The following is a 12,473-nucleotide window of genomic DNA, read 5'->3' on the forward strand; positions in this document are numbered from 1 at the left end:
AAAAAGCGAGCAGTGCTAATCACGCGATAATCTTATAGTAAACACACACGTGTGGGTAACCTTGTCTCAGTGTGCGTCGGGCCTTACTCTGCGCAAGAGTGGATCCTCGCGCGATTTATAAAATTCAAGTGTAAATATTGTAAATTATAAAGTGTATTGGTGATTACTTAATTTAGTGATTTTATGGGTTAGTCATTATGTTTTTATTTATGGTTGGATATTTTTTGGTTGTGTTGTTTATAGAATTGCAGTTTTAATATAATAATATAAGTTTATTTATTAAGATAGCAGAGGTCCATATAAATGACAATAAGGAATACAATTTATTAGTAAGTAATGGTAACCAGGGATTTAGTCCGTTGCACTAATTTCCACATCAATGCCTATCAGCTATAGCTATTGTTCAAACCCATTACCTAAAGTTTTTGATATAAATTGTGATAACAATTACATTTAAGAAATCAAATGGTAATAAATACTTCACTTACACCAAATACGATTATACATATTATAAAACAAAATAATCGACCTTTTTATATTTTTGAAGTTTTACACTATTAAAGCACGAATCACATTTGTAAAAAACTTATTTAGATAAAGTCAAAGTCCAAACATTTATTTCAATTAATTCTAAATAAAGTACGTTGAATTACATTGTCTGTTAGTCTGTTCGTCAGTGACTCTTAGGTAGGTGCTCGTGTTAAAGAGTATCTTCGAATGGAGAAGAACGAGAAAGAAACTCCATCGCTAGTCTTAATTTTTTTTTACAATCTCTCTGTAATAATTTTCCCGAAGCTTACCTGGTTTTAAGGAATCGCGCCAGTAAACATCCATACACGTTCCTACATACCATTACACCCAATGGTATGATCCCCACCTTAGGGGAATAAAAACAAATGATATTTCATATCACACATTGTAACAATATCAATAACTGGTAGATACCAGTAGAAAATATTAAAATTCTGATCACACACTAACAATAAATCATACCGTTTGTCTGTTTGACTCAGTAGCTTTGTATGGAGGTTCTAATCATTTTGCGTCACATATGTACTTAGACACCTAGTCACATAATCGGCTTACATTACCCAGAAATATACGTAAGACAATATATAAGAAATATATTAGGAAATAGGATGGTTGATAGGATTCTGCTTAAAATACTCGTAGGTATAAGTATAAAAGATAATTCGTATATAGAAGTTGTGATGATGATGCCAAGGGTTTCCAACACTAGGATTTTTTTCTGAGTCGTGGGACAAACATAAAATTTTACATGCACATGACACCCAGACCCGAAATAATAATAGGGATGGTGGCGTAATGAAAAACAAATTACGAATCAAAGTTTAGGAGTGTGAGCAAATATGTCATTTCCACGTATAAAATATATAACCTAGAAGTGACGTTATGCGATATTTCAGATCGATTGTTTCCGTGAGAAAATAAAAATATGTGTCTAATATTTTAAAGTAATCTACAAGACGGACATTAAAATAAAAATTAGTCATAAATCCTATTTGTGAATCACACGAAGAGTTGCTCCGTGCGGGAATCGAATCCGTGACACGTTCCACGGCAGGCAGTTGCCCAGTCACCGCTAACCATGCAGTCAAGTCGACACGACATGACATATAATTTTAAAGTCAATAAACTAAATTAATAAGGATTTACTTTATATTTGAATAATTAAATACACTCTGACCTGAGGTCATCGATCGGAATAAACTGTTCAAGCTTAAATATACTGAGTCATCTTCTCACAGCTCTTCTCACAAGAAAAAATATAATTATGCCAAATTAAATATATCTACCTTGTAGTTACAATGTATGAGATAATACTAATACAAGTGATGGGTAATGAACCCGGTTTTTAAATATGAAGTTTCAAGTGTTTTTGCCTCGATCAAAAAACCACAGATTTCTTTTTTTCTACGTGATATGAAATAAAAAAATACTCTCAAGACTCTTGTACAATCCACCGACTATTTGATTGTATCTAGTGTATCTACAAGCAAATGATTTCATCCCACCTCATAAATAAATGTAGCATTTAGTCATTCCATGATTCAACATACAAACGTTTCTATTTACAGATCTCTACTATGAAATAATATAATGGAAAACAAAGATCAAATCTCAAAAGACATAGAAAAAGGCTTAAATTCACCAGAAATAAAACAAAACGATGACATTCCATACGTAGATGACTTCGTTGAACTAAATCTAGTCAAACCAGACGAACCTGTCCGTCCAAAGCGCGCAAAAGATGAGAAGGAAGATGGGGAACCACACACACCAGAAAAGGATAGAAAACTGCATGCGTCAGATTTGGGAGAAGTACATTCTTCGCCAAATAATGATACGATAATAGTGAATACGCCAGAAGGGACTCTATATATAACTTTAGAGCCTGATTCTGCTAGATCATCGAAGCCTACTAGTCCTACTACAGAGTCTACTGATCTTGAAGCTATGCCGAGTACCAGTTTTGGAGCAGCAGAGTCTGACGCACTGATTCAGAAAGAGAGAGAAGCAGAGATGATGGAACAGAGGAAGATAGGTCTGAGAAGGAATTCCATTTCGATGCCGACGTTGCAGAACTTGGAGCTGGAGGTGTTGAAACAGCAGTACCTGAACCCACAGGACGATGTGAGTTGAATTTTATACTGTTGATATGACTTATTGATTTCAAAACTCTACTGAACATAAACAGAACTGAATTGGTGTAAAACGGTCTAGGATATAATATGGTTATAATATTGAATGATGTAGATAGATTCAAAATTACTTTTGCTATACATTCATTGATAGGCACGCTCCATAATATAAGCGCCTGATATTTTATCAATTCTTGTTTCACAAAACGTCGATATGTCTTGCATACGGAAAATTTTAAGTGTCTGTTTATGTAAAGTACTTTTTAAACTCACCGTACCTAATAGTGCATCGAAGTCACACTGGGATACCGGTGTAGTTTTAAGTTAGTAAGAGTCTTACTTTGCCCGTCGTATCTTTCCCAGAAAAAGAAGCTCTCGGAGAATTTTCCTCCTCAAAAGGGGTTAAAATTATGTTCAATGACTATAACTTGAAATGTCCCTTGATACCCCAACCCAATAAACATTTATTTAAACTAATTATCTCACCATACGATCGCGGCTACACAAAAGAAAGTCAACATTAAACAAGCCAGTTCGATTGCAGAGATATTATCAGCACAAACATTGGTATCACGTGCTTAATCTACTCTACACGGTGATGATCCAAATTGTTTAAGCATAGCCTTGTTCCGATTAGGGCAACTAGCTTAATCTTTGGTGTTTGTTATGGTGTCTTACACCGTAGATAGTATCATTAATACCATAGATACTGCCTCTCTGTGACATTATTGTGTTGGTTTAGCGTTTTTCAAGGCTATTAGCCCCGAGTATTGGGTTATTCCTAGGATATTTTGCCCAGAAATCATCATCTTGATCATTAGTCAAGATCGTGGCTATCTCGAAACGTCCGAATGGAGTCGTTGACGAGTTTCCTATACCACCAGAAGAAGTATTCGGTTACATTTTATTTTCGGAATTTTTTAAATTGTCGTACATCCCTATGTATCTTTAGGATAGCAAATTTAGTAGATCGAGCCTTAAAACTTACTTACTTTACAAAGACAAAAACGACGCAAATACATTTTTTTTTATTATGGAATAGGGGACAAACGATTATTCGAGTCAAACAGCAGAGGAGCCACAGGCGCATTGCCGGCCTTTTTAAAAAGGAATACGCACTTTACAATATTACCTAAAAAGTCATAGACGTTATCACAGATTCTAATCATGATTATAACAACCTACATCACTCGCTGACTGTATTAACGGCTGAATGAAAGCATCACGATAAGCTTTATTATCAAATCATGTGTGATAGTGATCAAATAATTGTAATAATATGCAACAGAGGGCATTAACACATAATGCTTGATTAGTATTCAGCGAACGATAGCATTGTGGCAGATTGTTGGTGAATTGATGATGTGATTCTAACATTTAATTGTGAAGCAATATTGTGCTTTAACACCTAAAATACTAAGCCCAATTTCGTGAAAGTTTGTTACAAACGATTAGAGGGTCATTCAACTATTTTCCTAGAGATGACATTCTGAGTTCTCGAGCCAAATTGAGTACCTACTTAATGTATATGAAGTCTTAACTCATGATAAGAATAGGCAATGAGCCTGATGTGATTGACAATGACAATGATTCATATACGACTTAGGTGCATCTGACTGAGATGCATCGATACTTTGAAGGGTTACTTTTTACTATAACATTATTGAGTAATAGAACTGTATAAGCTGGGTGTTTACCAAGGCACAGAGGTAGAGGTGTATTCCATTGAAGGCTATTCATAAAAAAAATATAAGATGGACGGTACTCCTCTTATCTTTGGAAATAAAACACACTTCTCGAAAACCAATCGGACATGACGCGATGTTTATCAAATAAAAAATAAAATAAAATAAATAAAATTTATTAAAAACATAGATCACATGTATAATTAAAATGACTCAGATGTTGAGGTAAAAACAAAAAATGGTCTTAAGAATAACAATCGGAAAAACTAAGTTAATCTAGGCTAATACATATAGGCAATAATAAAATAAAAAACAGTTCTAATTTTAAATATAGGGACTATCAAATATCGAGATTTGGATTAAGTAGTAAATCACGTTCTGATTTACTTTATTAGCGGATTACTAACTAATTCTTACTGATGTTACGCTAATTCTAACCGGATTTACAATGTACCTGATTCATATAAATTGTAATAAACTAAAAGTAAATTAAGTTTTTAACAATGGTTGTAGCAGTGTAAGCTTATGCATAACATTCCGTTGCTAGACTTATAAAATCGGAAGCCAATACATTTTTTTAATACAAATTCGTAAGACTTTATGATACTTCAAGACCATATCATTTGCTAATTACATCGGTAGGCAGTTACTAACAGTTCCATGGATATGAAATATGGTCAGGCCAATAATTACAATTCACTGAAATAGGAACTGACCCTTGGATATCAGATCATCTGATTTCTGGCTAACCCGGTAACGATAACAAGCAAAACACTAGAAAGATAACTAATCCAATCATATGACAATAAATAACAATCCTGTATTACGTATTATTTATCTACACGACTACCATTGGTGCAAATTTGATAAAATAAAGCAAAGAAAAATTCACAGATAACATTATGAAAGATTACCAACAGTTTTGCTTACAAGTCTTTACGATAAACGATGGTGTAAAACATTTAAAATTAAGATATACAAGAATTTTTAAAAGAAAACTGTGCTATAATTGATTGGTGTCTAAATTTAGTGTCGTTGTTAAAAATATAAAGGAAAATTTATTACCTCGTGATTAGTCTTATCAGTAAGTGTGCAAAGCAACAGAATGAGGGTGCGGAAGAAGCCAGATCTTCGTTTGAATATGCCTTCATACCCTTCTGACTATGTGGAAATGCCACCAGAGACTAGGAAGAAAATAGAAGAAGTTATTCGTAACAGTATGAGTCCTACAACCGAAAACATTGTTAATACTCCTTCTACTAGTGAACAAGATGATATTAGGGAAGAAACTAGGACCCCTGAAGTTAGGATCGTAGGTCCTGAAGATGACACAGATAAATCAGATCCAGCTGAGGCTAAAGACGATGCATCATCAGCTGGAAGTCCAGTAGTTTATAGGAAGGCAAACAAAGAAGCTGAATCTAAAGATGGAAATAGTGAACAAACAGAGACACATGTTGTAAATGTGAGTTGTTTAGTTCTTAACGTAACTTTGAGTGTCAAAATAGTATTTGTTTTGTTTCTGTTTTATATATCCTCTCTCACATCTTTTATCTCCGTAGGGGTATGCAGAGGTGCACATTATGGCGCGTAATGCCACTTTTACAATGTACACCTACTTTTTACAATTTTTGTTGTTGCAACACGACACCCAGACCCGAAACAACAATTTGTGGATCACACAAAGAGTTGCTCCGTGCGGGAATCGAACCCGCTACCCGTTGCGCGGCAGCCAGTTGCCCAGCCACCGCACCAACCGCGTAGTCTGAAGTCATAATATTAAGCATCCCACACATATGAATGAGCCATGAGCAATTGGATTATTAGGGTTTATTACTTGTTGTAGCAGATACATCTGTGGTACTAGATAGATCAGGAGTGCTCAAATACGTTAGCAATATGTTTGCTCAATGCGTTACTTCTATGAAATTAGGATATTGGTTTGCATTAGCCCTAGAAATTGGACTGAGTGTACTTTACTCTTTTACAATAATATTATTATCTTAATTATTATGTTATCGGCTTACTCACGTACTGTTTTGACGATTAACTCGACTAGTTTCAAGCCATGCAAGAGGCTCATATTCATGAGGAGCATTTCGCGACACACGACGCGGCGATTGTCACGCTGCTACTGACAGTAGCAGCGTGACAAATATGAGCCTCTTGCATGGCTTGAAACTAGTCGAGTTAATCGTCAAAACAGTACGTGAGTAAGCCGATAACATAATAATTAATTTAGTATGTCTCACGAAAGTTACAATAAAATTATAATATTATTATCTGTTGATATAATTCATTTCACAGTTAATAATACTTAATCATCATGACCAATTGTTTCGTTAAACAATTATTGATGCTTTATAATAAAATATTAAACGATAAACCCTCGTAAAACAAAACTCTCATTGTGTTTCGTGGTGTGAGTTTACTGGAGGCCCAAATCACCTTTTACTCAAAACCATCCTGCAAAGACCGGTAACGCATTTGTAACTAGTAACTCCTCAGTACCCTTTGGTTGGTTTATTCGAGCCGGCCAATCAGAGCGCCGAACGCGCCTTCGTTTCAATTACTTTAAACGCAAAGCAAACTCGTACTAAGGGTACTTATTTTATTTATCAGAGGATACAGGTGTCCATGTAGTTAACTGATCGCTCGTTTACCACCCTATTCCAAAAAAGGGTTCTAAGGTACAATGACGTCATTGCGGTAGGTCGCGTTGATTCCCACATTTCTTCACCTAGTATAGGGGACTGGAGCCACAATTACCATTACTTGATACCCGACCAACTACTGTGACACTGAAAGCGAAGAAGCTGTTGATAAATTGCGACGTCCTGTCGGGACGATCAATTTAAACCCATCATGTTGCTTGGTATCAGTTTCATTTGGATTTGCTTGTGATTGTTAAGGATTTTGTTCGAGGTTGTCTCCTGATGATTTAAAGTTGAGAAAAGAAATAGATATTAGAGGTGAATGTTTTTGCGTAGGCTCATTAATGTTGCTTAGTGATACATAATTTTTGTTTTGAGCTTATCAGTTTTGGTCTAGTTTATTATCATTTTGGGTTTTTCCTTTAATCCAAATTATAGAAGTCAGATATTTTTTTTTGGCCAAAATAAGACTAACCTAGGTTAACAACTTCTTTGAAAGGAAAAGAGTAACAGCATGCCTAGGACCATATTTTCTACTAGAGTTGGTATAGAAACCCGAAAAATTCATTATGCCACCCTGACGCATCATTTACAAACAAATTCTTTGTTTAATCTAGGAACACGTCATGTGATTGCATAGCAAACAATTCTGTGTGAATTAATGTTATCAGAGATTAGCGGCCTTAGATAATTCGTGATAAAGTATAGATAATCTACGTGATACCTCTGTAGGTATATCTTATGAGAATTATGTTGATTTAGGAGACCATAAGACTAAGGATAGTGAAGTGCTTTTCGTGTTTGATTGAAGGCAATAAAACAGTGAAGAAGTACAATGGTTATGTTTGCTTAGCTTAAAGTTAAATCTAGTCACTTTTACACTTATCAATACAGATTTTTTTTGTTAAATAATCTTAGATTTCTTATATTCACACGGACACAAATATTTTCGATGATATAATATCGATTTAAAATATCGTCACTCCTAGTTACATTTTATACATAGAAATGCTCCCACTCCTAAACTTTGATTCGGTTTATCTAAGTATTGTTATCTTATATGACAAAATAAAAAAATACTTATCTATTTTTTTTCCATTACAGACTAAATAGATTTTTAATTTTCATACCCCGTTATCATCCCGATTGTCAAACCAAAGTATGACTGTTTATTTTGTAGGCAACCGTTATATCAAAAATCAACCGTCATATCATCACTATGACAACGTACCTCAGCGTCTCAATCTGCAAGTCCCTCGTTCTAGTTGCCTACATTCAAATCGTCGGGATTTGTCCGTGATCTTAGACACAGATTCGTCTCATACCCTTTCCTGCACGTACCATTATTGCAACACACACATTTTAAACCAAGTTATTTATACTTTCATTACTTCTATCTTTAGCTGTTATAGTGTCAACAATATCTTCTTTTGTTTCATCCTTTTGTTGAACAGTGTCATTATTTTCAAGTGTCATTTTGTTATTTGTTGTGTTAAAACAAACAATAACTTTGTCACTGATACTATGTTTTAACACAAGTTCTTCACCAAGGTCTCCTCTATCATTATAACCATCTTTGCTTAGTATTTGAAATAGGACTTTAATGCTTATTAATTTTATGGTCTAATTTGCATCATCATCATGAATAACGAGTCAAAGTTCAGTGCGTTTGCTCATAAGTTTAAATACCGGTCTCCTTTGTGGATTGAGTCTGACTCCGACGTGAGTAAGTCTAGCAGTGACTCTCGTGGTAACAATGGTGGCTTGTGTAACAGTGATGACAGCATCGGTTGCCATAGCAGCGATAGTTCCGACAGCATCAACAACTTTCTGGATTCCAAGGTTACTGGTTTTTCATTCTTGATTTGATGAGAATATTGCCATGTTTACTTTGTTGTAAACGGTGTTTACTAGTCAAGTGCTTGGTCAGATTATCATGATCATGATTTGTGTGTTCTATTTCAAGTAACAGTTGCTTATTTATTTGTTACTATATTGTTTAAGGGGGAACAAATCCAATGACTTCTCTCGCCTTGAGCGAAACGAGAGGGGGAGTCACTCTTACTGACTAAAAACCACCTCGTTTCTACTCCTGCTTTTCGAGCCGAAGCCCCAGTAAACCCGCTAGGTAGTCCACAGATTCAGAACAGATTTGTGAATCTTAGAAACAGTTTTAGTTTATGTCAGAAGTTCTAATGTAAGTTGCCATCTTTAGGAAATTTTGTTTTGTTATTTAACTTCGCAAATAACTGTATGTAGGTATGTGGTCACCACTACACCACATAAATCAGTTATGTAACTTAACTGAAGTAGTGATTACAGAATGTTAATATTCAAGGTGTCCACAACAATTTCCATTTCGACCTCTCTCGTATCCTTACGTATCGTAAGTGACCCGGTTGTGGCCACTTTAAGAATTTTGTCGACTTTGAGGCTTTCTTAACTTATAGTTTTTGTTATCACGAACATATTTCTTGTAAAAAGTCATTTAACATGTATTAATCTTGCCTAAGAAAACCCTTTTTTTAAAGAACGTCCAATAGAAAAATAACTGTATAAAAAAGAAAAAAAAAGGGAGTTTGTGCCATTTTTGGCCAGATTCGTGCCATTTCTGGCCACGGTCGTGTGCCAGTTCTGGCCATCAAAAAATACAATAAAAGTAATCAAAATTTATTAATTAAATTTAACATTTTAGAAACAATGGTTTTCATTTAGTATGGAAAATATTAAATATTATTACTTCACTTGAATTTAACTTACAAATAAAGAGATCAACATTTATATGAAGTTGGTAAAAGCTGCAAAGTAAACTGACCTCCCTTTGTGTGAAGGCAATTTATTGCATCTCTGAAAATGAAAAATATGTATTTGTTGATATGTAAAGCCAAGGAAAAATAATAAATAAATTACGATAAATGACTAGAAGTGGGACGTTTATGTTACAAAAGTTTTGGCCAGCCGTGTGGCCAAAGATGGAGAAATTCATAATTTTGTCTCCATTAGTGGCCACCTTCTAATAATCCCACTTCAGAAACATATGGCGTCAAAATAACTTTAGTTCCACTTAGACAATATATTCTTCATGTAGTACTAACATAAACATCCAAACAATAAGCAAAGATTAAAAATAAAAACCAAATCCTCACCCGCTCGCCTTAGCCTTTTTGTTAAGATCTTAACAATTTCACCCTCAACTAAAAAGAATGACTTGTTGCATCGAAGTGAAGTTTGACACATCAAAGCTGCCAACGGTATCAGTGTCTCCAATATTCAATATTTTAAATACTGTACATCACAGAGTAATTTATTTGTCCATGCCTTAGTTATAAATATTTGAAGGCCCAAGTGGCCACAAAGGGGTCGATGGCCACAACCGGGTCACTTGCCCTATTATGATAATAATTATTGCTTATTGCTTCGGAAACTCATAACCATCACAAATGAACATCATAATTAGTTCCTCACGCATCGACAGCACGCCCCATTAGTGTCTATTAAGTTTGCTACAAAAGAGAAATGATTTTACTGCATTTTCTGAACTAGTCATTTTAAACGGACAAGGTAAAATAATCCTTTAAATTAATAGAATAGAGATGATAACACTAAAACAATTAACGTTATTTTAAAAAATAAGCTTATAATAGTGTCTTTCAAGACAATTGTCCTTTTCTTGTAGGCAGCGCCATCTAGTAGCACTGGTATAAAGTACGCGAGCATGTTATTTAGTGTTTGTCATGACGTTTTCAAGATGTGCCATAGTTGTAGTAGGTGTCGCTACTTGTTTCATGCCATCACGCCTACTTTTCTCTGGAGGGTTACCGTAGTCTGTCCTTACAGTAATTTTATTTTTATCACTTATTTTTTATGTACTATAATAGTTTTACCGTAAAATCTCTCTTTAACACGTCGTCAACAAAATGGTTATTTCGGAAAATCATTTTAAAAATTGATGTCATTGGGTCCGTATGTTTCATTGGCCCATATTTCTTGGTAACCTAATTGTTAGTCAGCTTTTATCCATTTGGTTTTAATAGAATTATTATAGGAAGTAGATGCTTAAGTACTTAATTTAATTTTTTTAACTATTTGTATGACTCCGAGGATTAATTGGGTACGGCCGTATTACCTAGGGCTGATGCTGATTACTCATACATATTACGAGAATGTAAGTAATGTAATTAATAAAGAGCGAACAAATACTTCACATTTATTACCACTTTTTAAACTTTCTTTTTTGCAATAAATATGACAATTGACCAAACATAAAGCACAACATACAACCACGTCACTCCTTTTATCTCCGACGGGGTAGGCAGAACTCACATGACGGTACGTAATACCGCTATATAGTATACACCCACTTTTCACCATTTGGGTTATAAGTCCCATATAATAGAGGGTGAGCCTAGTGCCATGTACTGGGTCATTTTAATGGGTCATTAAAAATACATCTTAATTTTAACGACCCGTGAAACAATATTAAACGAATCCTAAAAAGTGGCATCCTTGAATCAGACGTGTCCCAGACACCTAAGTTCATCAACGTGTTAAATTAATTACAATTAAGATGCAACTGACGTTGATTGAGTTACATTCTGCACTGGACGGGTGCAGCACCTAATATAGTAGTACCAAGATACCATATACATGTAGTGTTTCCTTCAAAATGAGAGTTTCTAAAAAGAAAGTGGAATTTGACTGCATACCTCTTACTCAGGTTTGAATTTTTAAAGTGATATTCGCATTATTTTATGCAAAAATAATAAATATTTTTTTATGTAAACGGCTTTAATGTGTAGGTCATCAAGAATAAGAGTGTGTACTAAAAATCAGATTGATCTGTCATCAGAAAGGTGAGAAATTCTAATGACTAATTTTGACTTAAACAAAAAAACAGTACCCTTAGTACGAGTTTGCTTTACGTTAAAACTAATTGAAATTAGATCGCGTTCGGCGCTCTGATTGGTTGGTTTATTCGAACCGGCCAATCAAAGCGTTGAAAGCGCTCTGATCTCTCATCTTATCATAAATCAAACTCATACTAAGGATACAGTTCAAGCTAAATAAAACCAAGCTAAAAATGTCGAGGCGAATCACCTGACAGTACTAAGTAATCAGTGCCACCCATATACTAGAGGAGGATACTCGCAACACTAGAGGAATTACAAATGCGTTGCCGGGTTTTTGGACACCGGGTATTACACTGGTAGATAGACAAGGAAAGGATAGTAGGCAATGGGATTCCCTTAGTTAAGGAAAAAGCAGGAGGGAAGGCCCGGTTCCTAATGTAACTGAATATTACAGATCGTAATATTGATAGCAATGCACACTGGTTATGATGGCTCAATGACGTCAATAGACCTATGAGTACTATGACATATATTTTGTACTATGAAAATACGCATTTTAGTACAATACTTGTTTTAAAAAACAATTTGTATTCATTTAGGATTCGAATACTGTGTTGTGTA

General features: G+C 34.7%; 1 protein-coding gene across 6 annotated transcripts in view; it reads left to right on the forward strand.

Moving 5' to 3' along the window:
* LOC118274148 (myogenesis-regulating glycosidase) overlaps nucleotides 1–12,473 on the forward strand; it is a 41,780-nt gene that overhangs the window by 12,292 nt on the left and 17,015 nt on the right. For 3 of the 6 annotated variants that reach the window (XM_035591547.2, XM_035591549.2, XM_050705511.1), the window contains exon 2: nucleotides 2,100–2,655. In XM_035591547.2, the coding sequence (XP_035447440.2) occupies nucleotides 2,122–2,655 (534 nt within the window). In that variant the 5' untranslated portion in view covers nucleotides 2,100–2,121. Of the gene's footprint in view, nucleotides 1–42; nucleotides 188–2,099; nucleotides 2,656–5,260; nucleotides 5,814–8,284; nucleotides 8,845–12,473 lie in introns of those variants that run through there. The other 3 variants (XM_035591548.2, XM_035591550.2, XM_035591551.2) reach the window with 3 other exon arrangements.

Source organism: Spodoptera frugiperda, chromosome 3 (genome assembly GCF_023101765.2).
Source record: "Spodoptera frugiperda isolate SF20-4 chromosome 3, AGI-APGP_CSIRO_Sfru_2.0, whole genome shotgun sequence".
NCBI lineage: Eukaryota > Metazoa > Arthropoda > Insecta > Lepidoptera > Noctuidae > Spodoptera > Spodoptera frugiperda.